The 26,928-nt window shown below is 44.0% G+C and overlaps 1 protein-coding gene across 3 annotated transcripts in view; it reads right to left on the bottom strand.

The window, feature by feature from the left end:
• LOC132234996 (zinc finger protein 709-like) overlaps window positions 1-21,237 on the bottom strand; it is a 29,869-nt gene extending 8,632 nt beyond the window's left edge. For 2 of the 3 annotated variants that reach the window (XM_059696673.1, XM_059696675.1), the window contains exon 1: window positions 21,137-21,237. In XM_059696673.1, the coding sequence (XP_059552656.1) occupies window positions 21,137-21,139 (3 nt within the window). In that variant the 5' untranslated portion in view covers window positions 21,140-21,237. Of the gene's footprint in view, window positions 1-8,630; window positions 8,674-10,212; window positions 10,301-21,136 lie in introns of those variants that run through there. The other variant, XR_009452963.1, reaches the window with a different exon arrangement.
• Window positions 21,238-26,928: the final 5,691 nt, after the last annotated feature.

The following is a 26,928-nucleotide window of genomic DNA, read 5'->3' as shown; positions in this document are numbered from 1 at the left end:
CTCTAAGGCAGTGATGGCGAACCTTTTGAGCTCGGTGTGTCAGCATTTTGAAAAACCCTAACTTAACTTTGATGCCGTGTCACATATAGAAGTTTTTTGATATTTGCAGCCATAGTAAAACAAAGACTTATATTTTTGATATTTATTTTATATATTTAAATGCCACTTAACAAAGAAAAATCAACCAAAAATATGTGTTCACATGTCACCTCTGACACGTGTGTCACAGGTTTTCCATCACTGGTCTAAGGTGTCAGTGACTGAGTTATGTGCAACTGGGGAAAGGGTCATTCCCCCAATGTTTCTGTAAACCTGACTCGTGCCTCCCCCTCAAGAGAGATGCCCTAGTCCCACTCTGGACTCCCAGCAGCACGCCCCTCCTGGTGGCTCCACCATGCTGAGGGTTGGGCAGAATCCAGAACAGCCTGAGTTGGGTGCTCAAGGCTGAGTGCCACTCCACCGACCTTCCCCAAAGCCTGACGGGCACCTCCCCCTCAAGGGAGGCCCCAATCCCTGCCTGCCTCATACTTGGTGGGCCTGCCCTGCAGAGATCAGGTTCCTAGAGAATCTGGCACAGACTGAGTTGTGTGGCTCTAGGTCTGGGGCCATTTTTCCTTCCCAGGCACAACCTGTACAGAGTCCTCCCTTCACATGGCCAAATTTTGGTCTGTCTGCACCTGATAAACTGCTGGCCTCATCCTGAGGACTTCCTGGGGCCCTGCCCCACCATAGCAGTGTGGAGCATCCAGCGGTAATGGCTAGACTTGGTGTATGTTGGAATATTTGCTAAGAAACAATCAAAACTCTATTTAGGGGTAACTGGAGAAACAATGCTGGAGGGACCAGCATATGTGGGCAGTGAGTCTTAAGTTGGTTTTTTCTATTTTATAGGGGTACTGCAAATAAATGCCGAAATTTACATACTCTATTTTTAACTATTCTAGAATTTAATTTCTTTAAATAACAACAGTTTAACTCCTAAAATGTATTGACTTTTCAGAAACTTACATACTGTTCTCATAGTTGTCACATCAACTACAATAAAAAGTCAATGATTTAAGGTTCTCGAGAACAGCGGTTGGCAACGGGTGGTCCATGGACCACTGGCAGTCCATGAGGTCCGAAAGGTTGGGCAACCTATGCTCTAGTACAAGTATGTCAAACTCAAAGGCTAACACAGGCCAAGTAAACAAGGTTTAAGTTTATGCGGGTCAAAAAAACCCAAAAGCTGCAATTTTCATACAATCATATGTTTATTTTCATAGAGACATACTGAATACAAAGGGCTGAAATAAATAATTGTTAACATAAAATAATAGAACATTGTCAAAGTTAAAATTTTTTTTGAACATTAACTTACCAAACACTGAATAACTGCACAAATTAATAAGCATAACCTGTTTTTCTTGTTTTGAATGAGAAACATTTCCTGTTCTGCACACCAAACATGTCAGTCCGAGACTAATGACATGGCAATTGGCTGCTAAAATATTCCCTGCTAGTATTAATGGAGACAAATGGTGCACCTGCATGTAAGGCGTGTCAGGGAAATGAATGCAACATGATTACAGTAATCAGTCATTATCAAATGTTGCAGTTCGTTATTAATAATAATTTAAAACAAGATATTGTAAAAATTAAGTTAATGAAATTTTTATTAGAATGGTTCTTACATACTGTTATTTTGGCTGGGCGGCAAAAATATTCACTGTGGGCCGTATATGGCTCGGGGACCCTGAGTTTGAGGTGCTTGCTCAAGAAGCATGCCATACAAACAGTGATCTAAAAATAAAAAATGTGCCCTGTAGGTGTGGCTCAGTGGTGAAGTGTTGACCCATGAACCAGGAGACTATGGTTAGATTCCCACTCAGGGACAAGCCTGAGTTTTGGGCAGGCTTGATTCCCAGTAGGGGGCATGCAGGAGGAAGCCAATCCATGATTCACTCTCACCACTGAAGTTTCTGTCTCTCCCTCTCTTTCCTCTCTGAAATCATAAAAATATATTTTATAAAATTAAAATGTGCCTGAAAACTTAAATACATTCATTTCACATTTGGAGTTTCTCTTGCATAAAAGGGAAAAGGAAAATCTGTTTGCTTTCACAAATTTCCTTGCTTTTTTCATCTTCTCTCACTCCCTCCCTACCCTCTCTAATGCTCATCTGAGAATATTTTTCCACTTATTTTTAGAGAGAGTGGAAAAGAGAGGGAAACACAGAGATAAATACCTATGTAGGAGAAACACATCAGTTGGCTGCCTCCTGCACATGGCCAGACCAGGGCCTGGGCCAGGGAGGAGGCTGCAACCAAGTATGTGCCCTTGTTCAGAATGAAACCTGGGACATGTCGATTCACAGGTTGACGCTCTATTCACTCAGGTAAACCAGTCAAGGCTGTATGTATCTTTCTCTCCCTTTCTCCTCTCTCTCTCTCTCTCTCTCTCTCTCTCTCTCTCTCTCTCTCTCTCCATATATATATATTTATATTTATATTTAAATATATGTATGTATGTATTTACTTATATATATTTAAATATTTATATATATAAATATATATTTAAGTATATAAATATTTAAATATATATATATAAATATATATATATATAATTAGGGGCCCGGTGCACGAAATTCGTGCACGGGGGGGGGGGTGTCCCTCAGCCCAGCCTGCCCCCTCTCACATACTGGGAGCCCTCAGGGGATGTCCTAGTGACGGCTTAGGCCCACTCCCTGCTCCCCTTGGGGAGTGGGCCTAAGCCGCAGTCTGGCCTCACTTTGTAGGAGGTGATCGACCGGGCTGATCAGGGGAAGGCACCAGCCCCATCACCCCACTGCTGCAGCCACTGCCAGTCACCGCAGCCAGCAAGGTTTTTTCATCAACACGGACTCCAGTCCCTTCACCATGAAAAAATGACAACTTTCTTTAGGCACTTTTAAGATTTGTCTTTCATATAATAATAATTTCTTTATTATTTTTTTATCCTCACCTGAGGATATGTTTCCATTGATTTTTAGAGAACGTGGAAGAGAAAGGGAAAGACAGAGAGAAATATCAAAGTGAGAGAAACACTTTGATTGGTTGCCTCCTGCATGAGCCCTGACCTGGGCCCTGGCCAGGGAGGAGCCTGCAACCCAGGTATATGCCCTTGGTCAGAATTGAACCCAGACCCTGCCATCGGCAGGCCAAGGCATTATCCACTGAGAGAAACCGACAAGGGCAGGATATGACATTTCTTAGCCCTCCAGCAGTGGGCCTTCGTTTTTTACGCCAGGAGTGTGGTAAAAACCCTAGATCACCTTTTTGGATTCTTATTACCCAAGTCATTAAGACTATTACCAGTGGCATACAGGGAGCTTAGCCAATGAGCAGTCAGAAAAAGTGTTTCCTCTGTAGTTCACATCAATAGCTGGCGTGCTCCGCCACCCTCCTCCCACCTCCCCCCCACCCCCGCCCAGGCCTGACGCCTCTGGCCCAGGCTTCAGGCCTGTGCAGGGGACCCCCAAATCCCCCTGATCACCGGCTCAGCACCCCCGCCCAGGCCTGACGCCGCGGCCAGAGGCGTGGACCCCCATCACCCTCCGATCGCAAGATCCGCCCCTTGCCCAGGCCTGATGCCTCCACCAGAGGTGTCAGGCCTGGAGAGGGGACCCCCTTCTCCCCCCGATCACCGGCTTCTAGGGCTTCTGGGGCTGGCCTGTGGCCGGGAATCACATCCGATCACTGGCAGCAGGCAGACAGCTTCTGGGGTCGCACACGGGGGCCTGGATGGCGGCTCTCGTGCTGGTGGCTGCGCTGTCCCGCCCTGCCTGCAGTATGCAAATTAGCCGCCATCTTTGTTGGCAGTTAATTCACATATTGCACTGATTAGCCAATGGGAGGCATAGCGAAGGTACGGTCAATTACCATATTTATCTATTATTAGACAGGATATATGAGACACTAATAAAGGCAAAGATGCTAATTGACTGTACCTTCGCTGCGCACATCAGACAATCAGAAAGAGTATGCAAATTAATCCAACAAAGATGGCCATTAAATTTGCATACTGCAGGCAGGGCGGCATAACGCAAGCTGCCGCCCCCTGCCATCCAGGCCTCCTGTGTGTGGCCTGGGGCAGTGGGGTGGGGCAGCGCGCTCTACCGCCCACCCCAGCGAGGGATCCGGGCCTGCCATCTGTCACCTGGGGAGTGGGCCTAAGCCAGCAGGTGGTTATCTCCCAAGAAGTCCCAGGCTGTGAGAGGGCACAGGTCTGAGGGACCTCCCCCCCCCGCCACAGAGCACAAATTTTTGTGCACCGGGACTCCAGGATACACACACACACACACACACACACACACACACACACACACACACATTTGAGAGAGGAAAGGAGAGGGGGATAGAAACATCCGTGATGAGAGAATCATTGATCGGCTGGCTCCTGCATGCATCCTACTGGGGATCAAGCCTGCAATTCTGGCACATTACCTGACCTGAATGGAACATTGACATCCTGCTTCATAGACTGACACTCACCCACTGAGCAGCTCTGCTGGGAAGTATCAATAATTCTCTCTCTTTTTTTCTACCTGATACATTCAATCAATAGACATTTTCATTCTCAGGGAAACAAGAGTGAAAAGGCTTCCTTAGGTGATGCATAAAGGCTCTGAAGAAAAGAAACACATCCATTGGATTCAGCTCAGATGAGCAGACTGCTTCCCACAGGACAGAGGAAATCCACTTTCAAAAGGTTCCAAATCCCTATAGGTTAACGCTGGAGATTGCTGCCTCAAACAACCACTTCAAAAAACAAATAAAAGACGGAACGGACATCATCCAGAACCACAGGAAGGCTGGCTGAGTGGAAATTCTACAACTAGGAGGAAAGAGAATATCATACCCAGACTCAGAGGAGGCGCAGTGCTGAAGTGAAATACTCAGGTGCGGAGTGCGGAGGGCGTGGTTGTTGTTTTCAATTGGGAGGGAGTTTCAGACTCTGAGCTCCAGATCTGGGCGAGTCTCTAGGGACCCAGACTCAAACGGGAGAAGCGGGACTGTCTGGCTTCGGTCGGAACTCAAAAGCAGTTTTCTCTCAGAGGTTTGCAGCTATTGCTGGGACTCTGTGAGGCAGAGACCCTGGGGACGGAACTGAGAGCAGCCATAACTCCTTGCTCCTGCCCGCCCTGTAGATCCCCGGGGACCCGCCCCGCCCAAGCCCTGTGGAGAGCCATTTGCCGGATAGCCTCAGGCAAATGCTAGATTATCACCATCCTAGAGATCCAGCACAGAAGCTCTCACACTGCAGACACAGCGGACTCTCATAGCCAGTTAGCCTGGAGTTCAAATCACCCCCGGTATTGCCGACAACAATCAAGGCTTAACTACAACAAGACTGCGCACAAAGACCACTAGGGGGTGCACCAAGAAAGCATAAAAAATGCGGAGACAAAGAAACAGGACAAAACTGTCAATGGAGGATATTGAGTTCAGAACCACACTTTTAAGGTCTCTCAAGAACTGTCTACAAGCTGCGATAAACTTAATGAGATCCTCAAGAAATCTAATGAGACCCTTGATGTTATGATAAAGAACCAACTAGAAATTAAGCATACACGGACTGAAATAACGAATACTATACAGACTCCCAACAGCAGACCAGAGGAGCGCAAGAATCAAGGCAAAGACTTAAAATGCGAAGAAGCAAAAAACACCCAACCAGAAAAGCAAAATGAAAAAAGAATCCAAAAATACGAAGATAGTGTAAGGAGCCTCTGGGACAGCTTCAAGCGTACCAACATCAGAATTATAGGGGTGCCAGAAGATGAGAGAGACCAAGATATCGAAAACCTATTTGAAGAAATATTGACAGAAAACTTCCCCTACCTGGTGAAAGAAATAGACTTACAGGTCCAGGAAGTGCAGAGAACCCCAAACAAAAGGAATCCAAAGAGGACCACACCAAGACACATCATAATTAAAATGCCAAGAGCAAAAGACAAAGAGAGAATCTTAAAAGCAGCAAGAGAAAGAAACTCAGTTACCTACAAGGGAATACCCATATGACTGTCAGCTGATTTCTCAACAGAAACTTTCCAGGACAGAAGGGAATGGCAAGAAATATTCAAAGTGATGAATACCAAGAACCTACAACCAAGATGACTTTATCCAGCAAAGCTATCATTCAGAATTGAAGGTCAGATAAAGAGCTTCACAGATAAGGAAAAGCTAAAGGAGTTCATCACCACCAAACCAGTATTATATGAAATGCTGAAAAGTATCCTTTAAGAAGAGGAAGAAGAAGAAAAAGGTAAAGATACTAATTATGAACAACAAACATGCATCTATCAAGTGAATCTAAGAATCAAGTGAATAAATAATCTGGTGATCATAATAGAATCAGGGACATAGAAAGGGAATAGACTGACTATTCTTGGGGGGGAAAGGGGTGTGGGAGATGCGGGAAGAGACTGGACAAAAATCGTGCACCTATGGATGAGTACAGTGGGTGGGGAGTGAGGGCGGAGGGTGGGGCAGGAACTGGGAGGAGGGGAGTTATGGGGGGAAAAAGAGGAACAAATGTAATAATCTGAACAATAAAGATTTAATTTTTTTTTTTTAAAAAACAGGTTCCACATCCTAGATTATCCCAGCTAGGACAGAACCCTGGAGTGTTACAGTCCCTGGGGAAGCAGAGGAGGGACACCTGGGCAGCCACCCCAGGAATGAAGTCTGGGAGCTCCAATGCCTCCTGTCCCTGGGGAATAATGGAAATGTGCTGGGCAGTTAGACAGACATGAGCAGAGCAAGGAGAATGGGCCAGGGCAGAGGGTCATGCCAAGCAACAGACAACTGTAGGCTGGGACCTCATCCCCAGGGTTACCTTTCATCCCGTAGCATATTGCTAGTCATGCAGTTTGGATCCCCGGACATTTTCCCCCTGGAAATAACCTCTAGGCCACACTTCTATTTTAGCTGCAGGACCAGAAAAGCAGCAAAACCAGAAAAGCGATGCCAGGGCTGACCTCAGGACCAGCTGCATTGAATGATGACCTGTGCCCTGGCCATAACCAATGGATCAGTGGAGACCCAGACCGTGAAGGGACACATCTGGAAAGCTGCTGAATATTCTGAGATTTTCCCTGGAACTTTCCTTAAAATCTCCACCCTAAAGCCTTAGGACAGAGAACCCAGCTCGCTCTCCTTCCTGGGAGCATGTCCCAACCTCTCTTCACCCTCCCAAACCCCAAGCATGTAATAGCTACCTTTCTCACTTCTAAGAGGCCAGGGCCCTTCCATTACCTCTATAACTTGTTCCTTCTATGAATTTCCATTTCTTGAAGAATTTCTTCTTCTATCTCTATTATATCCCAAATAAATGTTCTCTTATAGTTTGAGTCTTGGCTCTGAATTTATTCCCAGCCAGAATTCAAGCACCTATGTTGCTGAACCCAGATCCAGTCTACCCCACGGGTCTAACAGGAGGTGCTGCTCCCACCATGCCTCCGCCAGCAGACATGCTCCCTCTCTCAGTCTTCATCTCAGTGACAGGATGCTCCGCTGGATTCAGTGCAAGATTCTGACCCAAATGAACTCCCAATTTCACAGTCCCTAACCCAGGACACAGACACCTGACTTTCCCTGATTTTATCAATGTGCAACTATACCCTGGATGGAAAACTTCAACTGATGTCTAGAATCAGGCCCAGGGGGACCACAACTAAAACCTCAGAAGGGTCATCACCCCCTCCCGCAGGTACACTTGCTTCCCCAGCTTTCCAGGGTTGTAGCTTCTCTCACTGTATAGGCTCCTTCCATAGGGGGTGTGAGCAGGTAGGACACCTGCAGGGGGAGGCTCCCCAGGATGATCAGTGGGCCTTCAAGTATTTCACTTGGCAGGCTCAAGGGCGTGGGGGGCTTCCTTAGCTTAAAGCGCCCGGCCTCAGACCTCTGCTTCCCCGACATTGCTCTGGGCCACCATTGATGTTTCAAGCGACACAAAGCCAGTATTGGAACAATCAGTAAACTTGCTTAAACTCGGTGTTCATGTGTAAAGAAGGTATTAAAATGGTAAGGCACTTTGCTACCTCTATAAGAAATTCCACAAGTATCTATTATTGCATTTTAAAAAGATGCTTATTAATTATTGTTCCCATGGCAAGAATTTGTTTTATAAACTATTAATCATATTTCACCACCTCCAGTCTAAGCTCTAAAAATCCATTTGACTCACTCAAAATAATAGACCCTAAAATATTTCTACCCACACTGGGAGAAAACAGGCCAAACAATAATTTAATACATGCAATCTATATATATAAAACCATAATATGCAAATAGACCAAATGGCAGAACAACCAAACAACTGAAAAACCAATCACTATGATGAGCGGCTGACCACCAAGGGGCAGTTGCAAACAGGACCAGCACCATCAGCACATGGGAGTGGTGGCGGCAGGAGCAGCGCTGCTGGCAGACAGGGGATGGGGGGCTGTGGAGGGCAGGGCTGGGTGGGGGTGCAGAGTACAGGCCAAGACCCACCCTGTGCCCACAGAAGCCTCGTGGCCCACAGTTCCTCTCACGGTCCACAAATTCGTTTACTGGGCCCCTAGTGTAACAATAAAGTATTTTATTTCTCTGAAAAGCAATTATTCCTACTTGCTTTGATGCAAATTATTTCCAGGTGGTTATTAGCTACCTGGAAATACACACATACAAAATACACTTTTTAAAGACAGCCATTCATTGACTATGGGAAAATAATAAACAATTCAAACTCTGAGTCTGTTCTATTAGAAAAGGGGACGACGGGTGCACAATGAATCACGTGTGCAAAGTCACATCACCAAAAGCAAAACTTAACACATTGCCGGGGGATCATGAGCATTCTGGTGTTTTCTTATGACACAGTGTTTTACATATTAGTAAATGTTAAAGGCATGCCTTAAAATTAAATGCCCATTGCATTTTGAAGTTATTTATTACATGTTCTTACAAGATAATATCTTGTGAAAATATGATACTTTGTAAAACGTTTTTTGTACTCGTTCAATAGAAACTTACCTGGCCACTGGGTAAAGCTAGCAATAAAACTACTGGTCCGCAATGTGTTAATACAGTCATGAGCCACATAACCTATGGTCAACAACAGCCCTCATATAGGATGGCAGTCTCATAAGAGAATAATGGATTTGGCTTAAAAGGCAAATTACCTAGGAATACATTTAACCAAGGAGGTAAAAGAGCTGTATTCAGAAAATTAGAAGACAGTGAAGAAAGAAATTGAAGATACAAATAAATGGAAGAAAATACCATACTCCTAAATAAGAAGAATTAACATCATTAAAACGTCCATACAACCCAAGGTGATCTATACATTCAGTGCAATTCCTATCAAAATACTAATGACGTTTTTCCCAGGACTAGAACAAGTAATCCAACATTTCGTATGAATCCACAAAAGACACTAAGCAGCCATAGCTATCCTGACGAAGAAGAACAAAGTCAGAGATACCATATTACCTGATATCAAACTATACTAAAAACTATAGTAATCAAACCAGCATGGTATCAGCATCAAAACAGACATATAGACGAAAGGAAGAGAACAGAGAGCCCACAAATAAATCCAAACTTATATGTTAATATATGACAAAGGAGATAAGTGCATACAATAAAATAAAGACAGTCTATTCAATAAAGGTGTTAGGAAAATGTGTGGAAAAAAATGAAACCTAGACCTCGTTCTTATAAGAATTAACTCAAGTGGATTAAAGACTTAAATGTAAAACTTCTACAGTAAAATCTCTTAATATTTCTCTTAGTATTTTTATGACATGTCCCCTTGAGCAAGGCAAACAAAAGAAAAAATAAACAAATGAGACCACCTCAAACTAAAAAGATTTTGCTGGGCAAAGAAACCATCCACAAAATGAAAAGACATCCTACAGAATGGAAAAACGTATTCAGCAATGATACACATGATAAGGGGTTAATATCCAAAACTTATAAAGAATGCACACAAGTCAACACCAACAAAACAAACAATCCAATTAAAAAAGACCTGAACAGTTACATCTCAAAAAAGGACGTACATTACAGATGGCCAACAGACATATGAAAAGATATTCAGTGTCACTATTAATCAGAGAAATACAAATTAAAACTACAACCGTTTCCATTGGTTGAATCATCATTAACAAAAGGGTGCAGTTTCAATTATGGACTGGGCACATACTTTGGTTGTGGGTTCGATCCCCAGTTGATGGTCCGGGAGGCACCCGATGAGTTTCTTTTTCTCTTTCTTTCAAATCAATAAACAAATCCTTGGTTGAGGATTACAAGGAAAAAACAAAATGAGCTATCAACTCACACCTGTCAGAATGGCTATCATCAATAAATCAACAAACAATATGTGCTGGCGAGGATGTGGAGAAAAGGGAACCTTTATGCCCTATAGGTGAGAATGAAGATTGGTGAAGCTACTATGGAAAAACAGTATGGAGGTTTCTCAAAAAATTAAAAATGGAACTGCCTTATGACTCAGCAATTCCACTTCTGGGTAAATACCCAAAAAAACCAAAAAACTTATTCAAAAGAATATATGTTCACTGCAGTGTTATTTACAATAGCCAATATATGAAGCAACACAAATGCCTATCAATGGACAAGTGGATAAAGAAGAATATTACTTGGCCGCAATAAATAATGAAACCTTACCTTTTGCAACAGCATGGATGGACTTAAAGGTTTAACTCAGTGAAATAAGTCAGAGAGAAAGATAATACCATATGATTCCACTTACATGTGAAATCTAAAGAAATAAATCAATGAATAAAAAAAATAGAAATACTCATAGAGATCAGACTGATGGTTGCCAAAGGGGAAAAGGTTTGGTGGATGGGTGAAATGGTTAAGAAGTACAAATTGGGGTGATTAAAAATGGCAGCAGAGTAAGATGGTATTGCACAGACATGCTTCCGGGAACAAACTGCAAGTATAACTAATATACAGAAAAACTTCCTGAATAATCAACGGAAGATTTGCTGCAGAGAACCCTGATACCCGAGGACTGAAAGTGGAGACCCCAAAGAGACTGGTAGGCAGGGCAGAGGCAGGAAGGGCTGGCATCTGCATCCAAAGACAGCAGTTGAAGCTCCAGAGAGATATCTCAGCTGTGGAGGACTGCCATAGAGAACTCTGGGATCTAATCCCTAAGCTGGGCACCCCAGCAGAGAGCACAACTGAGAAGGGTACCCACATAACATCTGGATGTGAAAAGCAATGTAGTTGCTGTTTCTCAAGGAGTGACAGCTGCAAATTCAGCCACCATCTTAAAGGGCCAATGCACAAAATTCCCTTCCAGCCAACCACCTTGTGCTTCAGCAGAGGGAGGGCAGAGCAGACAGGAGCTGTGAAAGCAGAAGCCAGGACTGGGAACTCGGAGGGTAGAGATCAGAAAACAGACACCCCCAGATTCCTGGGCAGACACCCCCAGTTTCATTCCCTCACACAGCAGAGGGCATCTTTCCCACATAGACATTTGCCTTGTCTGGAGGGAAGGCAGTTGACACACACTATTGGAAATCACCTTGCCCTGAGGCCACTTAGGAGACTAAAAATTACAATTAGCCTCCAGGCAGAAGCAACTGCCCCACCCTGTTGAGAAAAACTCACCATAACTCAGGACCACTGCCTGGAGGGACAATTCAAGCCTGAAACCTATCAGTGTGTAGGTAGAGGTGGTCCTGAAACCTATGAGTGTGTAGGTAGAGGTGGTCTCTGGAGACTGAGTCTTTGCCTGATCTAATTAGTCAGAAACAGCATTTGACAGTATCCTGTACTGAAGTTTGAGAAGTGTAGAGGATCTATGTAGCATACAGTCCCAAACCCAAACAGATAGCCAAAATGAGGAGACAACAAAACAACCCCCACATGAAACAACAAGAGAATTCTCCAGAAAAAGAAATAACTGAAGCAGAGATAAGAAATTTATCTATAACGGAGTTCAGAGTATGATGTTAAAGATGCTCAACACTATGAAAAATGATACAGTAACTATAAAAAAAAGAAGAGTTGGAAATAAAGAACAATACAATGCCAGGGTCCAACCCCAGCAGGTCCAGGGGTCCCCAAAGGTGTGGACAGAGTCGGCGAAGAAGGAATGACACAGAGGCAGCGTTCAGTTGATCAGCATGGTTGGGTTCTCTTGCCTGGTTCTATTGCCAGGTTCTGTAGGTTCTCCAGCCAGATTCTGTCTGAGATCTCCAGCCAGGTTCGGTCCAGGTTCTCCAGGCAGGTTTGGTCACCAGGTTCTAGTCAGGCTCTCCTGCCAATCTCCGCAGTCAGGTTCAGTCCAGGATCCCCTGCCATGCTCTCCTGCTAGGCTCTGTCTCTAGGCTCCGAGACCAGTCCCTGTCCAGGATCCTCCGGCATGCTCTCGCCAGCGAAGTTCTTCTGTCCCTAGAGACCGTTCTGTGTAGGTTCTGTGCCTAGGCTCTGTCTCTCTTGGTCCTGTCTTCCAAGCCCTGTGTTCTCAGTTCTGTGTCTGAAGTTCTGTCTCTTGCTGTCTTGTTATATCTGTATTTATACCAGTTGATTCAATCCCATCAATCTCTATTCCAAAGGTTAGGGCGTTTCTTGTCTCCATTCCAGGGAGTAAAGATTATGTAGCTTAAGCATGATTGTTCGTAGTTAAAGTGATTAATTACCCGCCTGGCACTTAGTTAAAGGGTTTTATTCCCTCCCTAACTTCAGGGGAAAATCCCTACCTGGGGAAACAACCTTTCTCAGAGGTGACCTTGGTTAAAACACATAGTGCCTAGAAGGTGAGCAAACATATTAAGAAAAGTATGCCATATATGCCAGGTCCCTTGAAACAGCAAGCATGGACCGGCTCCCGGCAATGCAACACTAATAACAATGGGAATACACTGCAGATTAGGGGAAACTGAGGATCAAATCAGTGAATTACAAGACAGAATTGAAAATATCACTCAATCAGAGAACCAAGAAGAAAAAGCCAATTAAAAAAACATAAGAACAGCTTAACAGAGCTGTGAAACAACATGAAATGTAGCAATATTAGAATAGCAGGTGGGCCAGGAGAGCCAGAAAGGGAGAAGTGAACTTATTGAAGAAATAATGGAAGAAAACTTCCATAATCTGGTAAAGGAAAAAGTCACACAAGTTCAGGAGGCACAGAGAACCCCAAGCAAGAAGAACCCAAACAGACCCCAAGACCCAGACACATCATAATTAAAATGCCAAAAACCAAAGACAAGGAAAGAATCTTAAAGGCAGCAGGAGAAAAGCAAACTTTTAACTATAAAGGAGTTCCCATAAGGCTGACACCTGATTTCTCATCAGAAACTTACAGATCAACCAAAGGCCTTGTATGCATGCATGGAGGCATAACCAATGGACACAGACAGAGCGGGGTGAGGGCATGTCCTGGGGGTGGTAGTAGCTGGGGAGAGGTCAATGGGGGAAAATGGAGATATATAATACTTTAAACAATAAAGAATTTAAATTAAAACAAAACAAAACACAAAGAAATGCAAAAGGGACTGCTGTAATGAGAACAAGAACCAGAGAGAAACCTAGGCATACAGAATTAAAATGGCAAAGAAACAAGTACCTATCAATAATAATCCTAATATAAATTGATTAAGTGCTCCAATCAAAAGGCATAGGGGTGCCCTGACTGGTTTGGCTCAGTGGATAGAGCGTCGGCCTGCAGACTCAAGGGACCCAGGTTCGATTCCTGTCAAGGGCATGTACCTTGGTTGCAGGCACATTCCCAGTAGGGGGTGTGCAGGAGGCAGCTGATTGATGTTTCTCATCGATGTTTCTAACTCTCTATCCCTATTCCTTCCTCTCTGTAAAAAATCAATAAAATATATTAAAAAAAAAAAAGGCATAGGGTAGCTGAATGGATACAAAACATGACCCACTGACTTCACTGGATAAATCTTCCAGACAAAACCTAATAAGGAGAAAGTGACTCTAAAGGACACACTGGATCAGATAGATTTAATTGACAATTATAGAACATTTTACCCCAAAAAGCAAAATATACATTCTTCTCAAGTGCACATGGATCATTCACAAAGAAAGACCACATTAGGACACAAAACATGTCTCTAGAACAGGGGTGGGCAAACTTTTTGACTCGAGGGCCACAATGGGTTCTTAAACTGGACCAGAGGGCCGGAACAAAAGCATGGATGGAGTGTTTGTGTGAACTAATATAAATTCAAAGTAAACATCATTACATAAAACGTCTTTTTTTTTTTTTTTTTTTAGTTTTATTCATTTCAAACGGGCCGAATCCAGCCTGCAGGCCGTAGTTTGCCCACGGCTGCTCTAGAACGTCAAGAAGATTGAAATCATATCAAGCATCTTCCCAATCACAGTGGAATGAAATTAGTCAGAAACAGCATTTGACACTGTCCTGCACTAAAGTTTGAGAAGCGTAGAGGATCTACCTAGCATATAGTCCCAAACCCAAACAGATAGCCAAAATGAGGAGACAACGAAACAACCCCCAAATGAAACAACAAGAGAAATCTCCAGAACTACAGTAAAAACACCCAAAAGCATTCAAACACATGGACGCTAAACAGCATAATATTAAACAAGGAATGTATTATCAATGAGATAAAGAAAGAAAGAAATCAGAAACTTCCTGGAGACAAATGAAAATGAATACACAACAACCCCAAATCTCTGGAATACAGCAAAGTAGTCCTGAGAGGGAAGTTCATAGCACTACAGGCATACCTCAAGAAAATAAGAAAAATCAACAATAAATTATTTAACCCTACAAGTTAAAGAACTAGAAAGAGTATAATAAGAAAAGTCCAGAGTAAGTAGAAGGAAGGAAATAACAGCGGCATAGGTAAACACCTATGCTTGCTGCCCCTCACAGCCACATCAAAATTACAACTAAAAGGCAGAACTACTACCCAGAACCACGGGAAAGCTGGCTGAGTTGGAGTTCCACAACTAGAGAGGTGAAGGAAGCCCACTAAGACTGGTAAGAGGTGCGGAGGCGCAGAAAGTGCTGGCACCTGGATGTGCTGCTCTTTTAATCAGGAGGGAGACACAGCTCCTGCTTGCTCTGATCTCCAGTTCTGGATGAGACTCTAGGGGACCCAGACACATATGGAGAGAAACTGGACTGTCTGTCATTGGAACAGGAATGTGAGGGCAGCTTTCTCTCAGAGGTCCTCACAGTAATCATTGTTCCTGCACGGGGGGCGCAGGACACGGAGGCCCTGGAAGTCTCTGGTGCAGGGCTGACTGGCAGCCATTGCTGTTACCTCTGCCCTGGTGATTCCCATAAACACCGCCCCACCCAATTTGCAACCCCACCCAAGCTGTGAGCATCAGCTTTTGCATATGAATGACCTGTCCTTTCTCCTCCTAAAACCTATCAAACTGCAGCAGGGTCAGAGAGCCCCAGAGTTTCCAAAAGAAGGCCCAGACCCGGCAGTAGCAGCAGACTGCCTTGCTTCACCGCTGGGCCTCATCTGGGCACTTCCAAACCCCATACAAAGAGGAGGAATCTGCAGAAGTCTCTGTAGCTCCTGCTGGGCGGCCCCAGACAGCGGCTGACCTTGCACCTCCTTGGAGATTCAAGAGCCAGTGTACCCAGTGGTCAGTGTGAGACATACCAGATTATAACTCTTCACATCCATAAGAGACACACTCAGGGGCAGACTGAGTGAGGACCAAACCCCCACTGAAGCAAGTCCTGCCCCATGAGGGTGTCTCCTGTGCAGCAGATCTTCCAGTGTAGACACAGCTGGTCCTCACAGCCAATTGGCCTGGAGGTCAATTCATCCCAGTGATACCAACAGCAATCAAGGGTTAACTACAACAAGATTGTGCATACAGCCTACAAAGGGGTGCACCAAGAGTGTCCAACTCAGGTGACTGGGGAGGTTGAGCCACTGGGCCCTATAGGACACTTATCATACAAGGCCACTCTATCAAATCAAGGGGACTTAGCAACTACCCAGTACATAGAAACAAACACAGGGAAGCAGCCAAAATGCAGAGAAAAAGAAACAAGTCACAAATGAAAGAACTGGATGAAAGAAAAATTCTGGATATAGAGTTCAAAACCACAGTTATAAGGTTACTCAAGAATCTTCTAGAAACCTCTGAGAAATTTAGTGACACCTTCAAGGATATGCAAAGGGACCAATCAGAAATTAAGCATACACTGACTGATAAAGAATAATATACAGAGATTCAACAGCAGATTACAGGATCCCAAGAATCAAGTCAAAGATTTGAAATATGAAGAAGCAAAAAATGCCAAACAGGAAAAGCAAAAAGAAAAAGGAATCCAAAAATATGAAGATAGTGTAAGGAGCCTCTGGGACAGCTTCAAGCTTACCAACATCTGAATTATGGGGTGCCAGAAGAAGAGAGAGCAAGATATTGAAAACCTATTTGAAGAAATAATGACAGAAAACTTCCCCTACCTGGTGAAAGAAATAGACTAACAAGTCCAGGAAGCGCAGAGAACCCCAAACAAAAGGAATCCAAAGAGGACCACACCAAGACACATCATAATTAAAATGCCAAGAGCAAAAGACAAAGAGAGAATCTTAAAAACAGCAAGAAAAAGACAGTCAGTTACCTACAAGGGAGTACCCATACGACTGTCAGCTGATTTCTCAGCAGAAACTATGCAAGCCAAAAGGGAGTGGCAAGAAATATTCAAAGTGATGAATATCAAGAACCTACAACCAAGATTACTCTACCCAGCAAAGCTATCATTTAGAATTGAAGGTCAGATAAAGAGCTTCACAGATAAGAAAAAGCTAAAGGAGTTCATCACCACCAAACCAGCATTATATGAAATGCTGAGGGTATTCTCTAAGAAGAGGAAGAAGAAAAAAAAGGTAAAGATAAAAAATTATGAACAACAAAGTGACAACAAATACCTATCTATCAACAAGTGAAGCTAAAAAGCAAATGAATAAAAAAACCTGATGAACAGAACAAACTGGTGAGTGTACTAGAATCACGGGCATGGAAAGGGAGCAGACTGACAATTTCGGGAGGAAGGGGTTGTGTGGGTTGCAGGAAGAGACTGGACAAAGAGCTTAGACCTATATAGATGAAGTCAGTGTGGGGTGAGGGGGAAGGCCTGCAGTGGGGTGGGAACCAGGTGGAGGGGAGCTATGGGGGGAAAAAAGAGGAACATCTGTAATAATATGAACAATAAAAATTTAAAGGTTAAAAAAAAAAAAGAAACAAAGAGAGAGGACCAAAATAAGTAAAACCAGAAAAGTGGAGAAGTAACCAACGACACCACATAAATACAAAGGATTGTAAGAAAATACTATGAACAGCTATATGCCAACAAGCTGGACAATGAAATGGACAAATTCCTAGAAAAATACAATCTCCTAAAACTAAATTAGAAGGAATCAGAAAACCTGAAGAGGCCAATAACAACTGATGAAATAGAAGCAGTAATCAAAAACTCACAACAGCCCTAACCGGTTTGGCTCCATGGATAGAGCATCAGCCAGCGGGCTGAAGGGTCCCAGGTTCAATTCCGGTCAAGGGCAGGTACCATGATTTCGGGCACATCCCCAGTAGGGGGTGTGCAGGAGGCAGTAGATTGATGTTTCTCTCATCGATGTTTCTAACTCTCTATCCCTCTCCCTTCCTCTCTGCAAAAAATCAATAAAACATATTAAAAAAACACACCAAAAAACCTCCCAGCAAAAAGCCCAGGTCTGGATGGCTTCACAGGAGACTTTCACCAAACATTCAAAGAAGAACTAACACCTTTACTCCTCAAACTATTTCAGAAAATCCAAGAGGAAGGAACACTTCTAAACTCTTTTTATGAGGCCAGCATTATTCTAATTCCAAAAGCAGATAAAGACACTACAAAGAAAGAGAATTATAGGCCAATATCCCTCATGAACATAGATGCTAAAATCCTCCACAAAATATTACCAAATCGCATCCAGCAATATCTTAAAAAGATCATACAGCATGACCAAGTAGGATTCATTCCAGGCTGGTACAATATTTGCAAATCAATAAATGTGATACATCACATAAACAAATTGAAAGACAAAACTCACATGATCATATTAACAGACACAGAAACGGCAATTGACAAAATCCAACATCCAGTTTTGATAAAAAGTCTCAGCAAAGTGGGAATATAGAGAGCATATCAACATGATAAAGGCCATATATGACAAACCTATAGCCAACATCATAGTCAATGAACTAAAATAAATTGTTTTATGATCAAAGCTTGGTTCAAACTGACCTGGAAAAAGACAGGGATGTCCGCTTTCACTACTCTTATTCAACATAGTACTGGAAACCTAGTCATAGCGTTCAGACAAGTAGAAGAAATAAAAAGCATCCAAGTTACAAAGGAGGAAGTATAACTCTCATTACTCACAGAAGACATGATACTGTACACAGAAAACCCTAAAGCAGTGCTTCTCAACCTTCCTAATGACGAGACCCTTTAATACAGCTCCTCATGTGTGGTGACCCCCAGCCATAAAATTATTTTCGAGCTACTTCATAACTAATTTTGCTACTGTTATGAATCATAATGTACATATCTGATATGCAGGATGTATTTTCATTGTTACAAATTGAACATAATTAAAGCATAGTGACACTGGGGTGGTGGGGGCTTGTCCTGGGGGTAGGGTGGGATGTAAATAGGGGGAAAAGAAGATATATGGAGCCGAAACCGGTTTTGCTCAGTGGCTAGAGCATTGGCCTGCAGACTAAAAGGTCCCAGGTTTGATTCCGGTCAAGGGCTTGTACCTGGGTTGCGGGCACATCCCCAGTAGGAGATGTGCAGGAGGCAGCTGATCGATATTTCAAACTCTCTATCTCTCTCCCTTCCTCTCTGTAAAAAATCAATAAAATATATATATTTTTAAAAAAAGATATATGGAGTACGTTAAACAATAAAAAAAAGAAAGAATGAAAATGGTGCACACACACACAGAGGATTATTACTGTATTATTCAGCGATTAGAAAAAGAAATTCTGCCACTTGTAACAACCTGGATCTTGAGGGCAGGATGCTTTGTGAAATAAGTTAGAAAAAGAGAAATACCACGTGTTCTCACTTATCTGTGGAACCTTTAAAAAAGCACCTCCATAGATACAGAGCACAGACTGATGGTTGCTAGAGGTTCCAGGTGTGGTGTACAGGGTGCGCTGAGGGTCAAATGGATGATGGGTGTCAAAAGGTACAAACTTCCAGTTATAAAATAAGTCATGGAAATGCAGCTTACAGCATGGTATCTGCAGTTCTTAATACTATATTTCAGATTTGAAATTTGCTAAGAGTAAATCCTAGAAGTTCTCTTTACAAGAAAAAAATATTCTGTAAGTATATATGATGACAGATGCTAACTAGACTTATTGTGATCACTTCACAATACATACAAATATCAAATCATTATGCTGTACACCTTAAACTAATATGTTATATGTCAATTGTAACTTAATGGAAAATAAAATCTTCTATAAAAAAAAGATTACAGTGGATTTGAAAAACTGCAGTCACCTAGTGATGTCACACCCATCACAATGTCATAGGGAAATGCATTATTCAGATGTTTATGATGACTCTGGTGTAAACAAGCTCCCTGGGCTGCCAGTCCTCTGAAAGTCCAGCACACACAGTTACGGTCACTACATAGAATACTTGATGATGAGAAACTGGTTTATGCATTTGCTATGCTATCCTCTTTATCTTTATGTGCTTTCTACTTAGTGACAGAAAACTTTGCTGTGAAGCAGTATGCTGTTTATGCGGGCAGCAGCCTCACAGGTCTTGTGTTGACTGTGCCTTTTGATTGCATCATTGCCTCCTGGGCTGTTTTTTGTAAATTTCCTGGCCTAAGTGTACAGTGTGATGAAGTCTACAGTCATGCACAGTAACAGCCTAGGCCTTCATATTCACTCACCAATCACTGACGCCTGCAGAGCAGCCTCCAGTCCTGGAGCTCATTCAGGGTCAGTGCCCACACGGATGTACCATTTTCTACCTTGCACACCACATTTTTACTGCACCTTTGCATAAATGCTTCCTACCATTGCATCACAATTGCCTACAGCATTCAGTACAGTAGCATGTTGTACAGGTTAGTTGCCTAGAACCCACAGGCTACACCATATGGCCTAGGTGTGTAGCAGGGTACACCATGCAAGTTTGTAAGAGAACTGAAAACAACAAAACTGCCCCAGGATGTCCTCCCCAGGTTCAGGGGTGCAGGACTGTAGGTAACTGCAGTTTCACCTCTCCCAGGAGTAAAGTTTTAACCCAGTCACTCTGCAACTTGCTGTTCCACACTCATCTGTCTAAAGACTCCTGCTGTTCCTTCCCCTAAGGAAGGGTGAGCCTGCCTGAAGCAATCCCCTCTTTTCTTTCACTAATAACCTCTCAAAGCCACTTCCTTTCTGCCTGTTGTAAACGCCTTCCATTGTGAACAGCTGCTCCGAGATTATATTTACTGGATGGGATGGGGAACGGGAAATCCAGCCAGTTAACCTTCCAGTTTATTCAGTTGAATTTTGTTTTTAACTGTTTGAAAAGCAGCACAAAACAAATAGCTGATAAGATGCTGTGACTCAGAGAAGGAAGATGGCGGTTAGGATTGGGGGAGAGACTGGAAATGCAGGCATTTGCTGCAGAGCTAGGCCTGGGGGACAGGGTGGACTTGAGAGCATGCTCCACAAACATCAAAACTCAGGAGAAAACGGGGTCCTTTTGGGGGAGAAGGAGGGACAGGGGACCCCACAGACCACAGCTCCTCCCATGCACGAACCGCAGGGCCGAGTCACCATTGTCCCCAATGGCCCTCCACGTGGTCACCGCACCGACTGCGGAGCCGCGGGGATGAGGGTGCAGAGCTGCCCAGACGCGCTCCGCAGCCCAAGGCCCTGCCGCGGGGACACACTGGACGCCCGGGTCCCGGCTGGGCCCCGACCTGCGAGCCCAAGGAGCCTGCAGTTTCGGCGGAGCCCCCGGCGCCTCGGGTCCGCAGGCTCCGGACCTGACCGTGGGGAGACGGTCCCGCCACGGCGGCTCCACCCGCCCCTCCTCCCGTCCCCGCGCCCGGCCGCACACTCACCATTTCTGGTTCCTGGGCCTCCCGAGTCCGCCTGCAGCTCCCACCACCTTACAGATCGCAGATGGACAGTTGGGGACAGAACAAGGGAGATGCGATCTGACTGAACTTCCGCGTAGTTGCAGAGCGTAGCGTAGCCCCAACAACCCGCCCCCACAGAAACCCCACCCATCGGCCTCCACAGCAGCTCCACCCACCTGGCTCCCAGTTCAGATGACAGACACTTTGCACCACCTGCCCCTAGCGCCTGAGGTGCACAGGCCTGAGCCCAAAGCGGCCAGATCTCCTGTCCAGGGACGTTTGCACTGAGAGGCAGCGCTGAGAGTCCCCCAGGGAACAGTGGTCCTTCCTCGCAAACACACACACTTAAAAGGCACCTAATGAATCTGGCTCCATTTTCATCTTTGTTGACAACTGGAGTCTGACGTGTGCATTTGCCAAAAAGGTGCACAGGCTCAGGGACCAGGGATGCCTTAGGGTGGTACCTTCCAGAACCACAGCCAGATTCCCATAAAGAGCATTGAAACCAGAAACAAGTCATCAATTCCAGCGTGAAAGTGACTTCTGTGCATTGAGAATGGTTAACTTTAGAAAATGAAATGTTTTTTACATGAAAACATGTGTTCCCACAGGTGATTCAGTCACACTCCTCTGAGGTCATGAGCCAGCCCTTACTTGTGGTTGCCTTGTGGGCAGTTCCACAGACCTACCCAGAGCAAGGAGATGGGCCAGGCACATAGGTCGCCAGGGTGGGAAGCCCAGGTGTGTAGCAATGGGCAACCAATTGTAGGGTGGGGCCTGGTCCCCAGGGTGACTTTTCCTCCTCTAGCTCCAGGCCCAGATAAGCAGCAAAATGCCAGGGCTGACATCAGGACCAGCTGCACTGAATAATGAACCCTGGCCTGGTGCCGGCCTGTCCATCAGTGGAGGCCACATCCCTGAATGAACACACCTGGAAAGCTACAGAATATTCCATTCAGCTCTTCCCCTGGGACCTCCCCTGAAATCTCCACCCTTAAAAACTTTAGGAAGGAGGACCCAGTGAGCTCTCCCTCCCTGGAGCACATCTGTACCTTTCCCTCCCCCAATTCTCCTCCTCCCCCAGGCAGGTTTCCATTAGCTTGCACTCCCAAGCTCCAAGGGCCCTTCCCTTACCTCCCTAAGTCCTTTCCTAAGCCCATTTCTTCTAAGAATTACTTCTCCTACCTCTGTTCTCTTACACTTTCGGTCTTGCTCTTACTTCTTTCCCAGCCCCGTGATGGCTAACCTTTTGAGCTCAGCATGTCAGCATTTTGAAAAACCCTAACTTAACTCTGGTGCCGTGTCACATATAGAAATTTTTTGGTCTTTGCAACCATAGTATAACAAAGATTTATATTTTGGATATATATTTTATATATTTAAATGCCATTTAACAACGAAAAATAAAGCAAAAAAAATGAGTTCGCGTGTCACCTCTGACACGCGTGTCATAGGTTCACCATCACTGTCCTAGCCAGAACCCAAGTACCCAGGCTGCTGAACCCATGTTTGGTCTGAGCCCAGTCAGACACCTGGGGCCATTCCTGTTGCCACCACAGTTACACTGTTGAATCCAGCAATAATGAGGTTTATCAGAAAACTGGGTTCCATCTGTCAATGTAAGAATCATTGAAACCTCACGAGAATTTTTGTGAGTTTATTGTCAGGAAGCAAAATGTCAATGGATTGAGATATTGTTCCAGGGAATGGCAGTTTTGTGCCTTATCTATAATAATAAAAGCATAATATGCTAATTAGACCAGATGTCCTTCGGGACGAAGCCGGGGCTGAGAGGGAAGCCCCGATCCTAGGTCCTACAGGCGGCCAGAGGGAAGCTCGTGCCAGAAGCCTGGGGAAGTAAGGCCTACTCTTGCACGAATTTCCGGCATTGGACCTCTAATTTTATATATCACAATCTGAAGAGAAGACAAAAGTGGATTACATGAAATCCATTGGTGATACATTTGGGGGTAAGAGTGGGTGGTTCCTGTAGTCTCCATCATGGCAAACACAAGGGCCAGAATAGACTCAGTGTGGCTGCATCCACCTGCACCTTGGAAACCATGAGGTCTCAAGACTCACCCGACAAGGTGCTCTTTTCAGCCAAAGAGCCCCACTGAAAAGACACAAGAAGTTCCTTGTATGTATAGAGAGATTTTCCCCATAGCCTTGGCATATGGCCCTAATGGACAGAGTTACACACGGTTCAAGTAGCCGCTCTGGTGGAGGATCATTGAGAAGATGCCACAGCTGGTCAACCAATGAGCTGGGCAATGACATTCCTTCCTCCCATCCCTGTCCTTGGGATATATGTTCTGCCCACTGATGGAGAACTAAAGCCATTTCAAGGACGGAGGTTTGAGAGGACAATGCCTTGCTGACCCCATCTGACCAGGTGACCCAGTGAAGGCTTCTAGGTAAACTTTGAAGATTCTGGTGGGCAGCGTGGAGGTCTACTGCTCTAATGGCCACCCAAGTCCACCCTGGTGTGCAAGTTCCTTTGCGTATTACAACTGCCACTTAAAAATCTGGACTGGTCTGTCTCTTTCTTTGGTCTTTCCTTTTCCTTCATGTGTGGGGGCCAGTTTCAGTGTTCACTGGAGAACTCCCAAGTTGCACTCCAGCCTCTTATATCAGAATGAAAACAAGGAAGCAATGGATACTTTTTGTGGTAGAAAGCATGAAATACATTTACATGGCAGAAGAACAGATATTTGTTTGTACCTACAAATATTTTTCCTTATTGTCTGACTGAAATATAGACATGGTGTTTGAAGCAGTAGTGGAAGAATCAATGACATTTTTTCTATCTAGTTAAGAAGGCAATACATCGCCCTAACTGGTTTGGCTCAGTGCATAGACCATTGGCCTGCAGACTGAAGGGTCCCAATTCGATTACGGTCAAGGGTGAAAGAACAAAGCAGAACTGACTATCCTCCATCTTGTAAAGCTGGGTCCCCAACCAGACCGCAGGAATGTCCTAACCTACCCAACCCCCACCTGAATGGACCAATGAAGCTCCAGGAACGCAGCTAAGGTCCAAATTAGGCTATACCACAGAGGGGTGTTTCCAGCACAGTTCTCCCACTGCAGACACAGCTGATTCTCACAGCCAATTGGCCTGGAGGTCAATTCCTCCCAGTGATATCTACAACAATCAAGGCTTAACTACAACAAGACTGTGCACAAAGCCCACAAGGCGGTGTACCAAGAGTGTCCACCTCAGGTAATTGGGGAGGCTGAGCCACTGGCCCCTATAGGACACCTAGCACAGAAAGCCACTCTATCAACACAGGGAAGCATAAAAAATGTGGAGACAAAGAAACAGGTCACAAATGAGAGAAATGGAGGAAAGCAAACTACTGGATATAGAGTTCAAAACCACACTTTTAAGGTTTTTCAAGAACTTTCTGGAAACCGCCGACAAATTTAGTAAGACCCTCTAAAAGACAGGTGAGACTGCGGATAATATAGTGAGACCCTCAAGAAATCTAGTGAGACCCTCAAGGTTATGAAAAAGGACCAACTAGAAATTAAGCATACAATGAGTGAAATAAAGGAGATTATGCAGAGTTCCAACAGCAGATTAGAGGATCCCAAGAATCAAGTCAAAAATTTGAAATATGAAGAAGCAAAAAACACCCAACCAGAAAAGCAAAATGAAAAAAGAATCCAAAAATACGAAGATAGTGTAAGGAGCCTCTGGGACAGCCTCAAGCATACCAACATCCGAATTATAGGGGTGCCAGAAGAAGATAGAGAGCAAGATATTGAAAACCTCTTTGAAGAAATAATGACAGAAAACTTCCCCAACCTGGTGAAAGAAATAGACTTACAAGTCCAGGAAGCGCAGAGAACACTAAACAAAAGGAATCCAAAGAGGACCACACCAAGACACATCATAATTAAAATGCCAAGAGCAAAAGACAAAGAGAGAATCTTAAAAACAGCAAGAGAAAGACAGTCAGTTACCTACAAGGGAGTACCCATATGACTGTCAGCTGATTTCTCAACAGAAACTTTGTAGGCCAGAAGGGAGGGGCAAGAAATATTCAAAGTGATGAATGCCAAGAACCTACAACCAAGATTACTTTATCCAGCAAAGCTATCATTCAAAATTGAAGGTCAGATAAAGAGCTTCACAGATAAGTAAAAGGTAAAAGAGTTCATCACCACCAAACCAGTATTATATGAAATGCTGAAAGGTATCCTTTAAGAAGAGGAAGAAAAAAAAAAGAGAGAAAGAAAAAGAAGAGGAAGAAGAAGAAAAAGGTAAAGATACAAATTATGAACAACAAATACACATCAATCAACAAGTTAATCTAAAAATCAAGTGAATAAATAATCTGATGAACAGAATGAACTGGTGATTATAATAGAATCAGGAACATAGAAAGAAAGTGGACTGACTATTCTTGGGGCGGGGAGGGGTGTGGGGGATGTGGAAAGAGACTGGACAAAAATCGTACACCTATGGATGAGGACAGTAGTGGGGGGTGGTGAAGGCAGAGAGTGGGATGGGAACTGGGTGGAGGGAAGCTATGGGAGGAAAAAAGAGGAACAACTGTAATAATCTGAACAATAAAGATTTAATTTCAAAAAGAAATGGCAGTGGGGAAATGTTAGGGGCAGGAATAGAATACTGGGGACTAGCTATGATTATGGAAAACATTAATCATTCTCTATTAACCAGGATCCTCTTGTGTTGGTTCAAGAAAGGTCATTCTGACCTGGCTGGGAGTTGTATGCCCCTGGGCCCTGGGAGTCAACCTTGGAATTAGGAGTCAACATTGGAATGTGGTCCATTCTCATGAAAGGATTAACAACCTTATTGCCCAAACAATGGAGTCCCACCCCAGCCTCCTACTTCCCCATGCCTGTAATCCCTACTTCCCCATACCTTACATATAATCCATATTTCCCTGTGTAATCTGTGTCTTACCTTACATAACCAGCTGGCTTATGAGGGGCTGTAGAGGAAATTTATGTGGATGACCTGCTGCTTTCCCATACTGCTGGCATTATTGGAATAAACACTCATATATAATTAAAAAAATAATCTAGAAAAATGATAAAAAATAAAATTTGGTTGAAAAAAATGTATAGAATCTTGTATGTTCATGATAATAATAATTCATAATATATCCTATAAAATAAAAGGCTAATATGCAAATCGTTTTAATGATGGAACAACCGGTTGCTATGAGGGGCACTGACCATTAGGGGGCAGACGCTCATTGCTGGAGTTGCCCCTTGGTGGTCAGTGCACTCCCACAGGGGGAACACCACTCAGCCAGAAGCCCTAAGCCAGACTCATGGCTGGCGAGCAAAACGTTGGTGGCGGGAGCTTCTCCACTGTCTGCAGCAGCACTAAGGATATCTAACTGCCTAAGGCATCAGTCAGACAGCCCCCAAGGGCTCCCAGACTGCTAGAGGGTGCAGGCCAGGCTGAGGGACCCCCCCCCTCCAGTGCACAAATTTTGTGCACCAGGCTTCTAGTAACTAAATAAAGGTAACAACAATGTTTACCTGAAAGGGCATATTAGAATGGAATATTTTCTATATTCTCTCCATATGTGAAAACACAATTATCAGTTAGCATTAGATGGCTTAGTAAAAGTTAATAAAATATTCTTTTTAATACATTTTTGATTTCAGAGATGAAGGGAGAAAAAGAGAGATAGAAATATTGCTCTCTCTACCACTTGCTAATGCGTCAGTAAGGAGGGTAGGGGAGCCAACCCCGGGTTTGAATAAAGACTCTTATCCTTTTG

Source organism: Myotis daubentonii, chromosome 5, assembly GCF_963259705.1.
Source record: "Myotis daubentonii chromosome 5, mMyoDau2.1, whole genome shotgun sequence".
In the NCBI taxonomy this organism is placed as follows: Eukaryota; Metazoa; Chordata; class Mammalia; order Chiroptera; family Vespertilionidae; genus Myotis; species Myotis daubentonii.
Note: the sequence above shows the minus strand (reverse complement) of the source record. Positions and strands in the feature narration are given on the sequence as shown.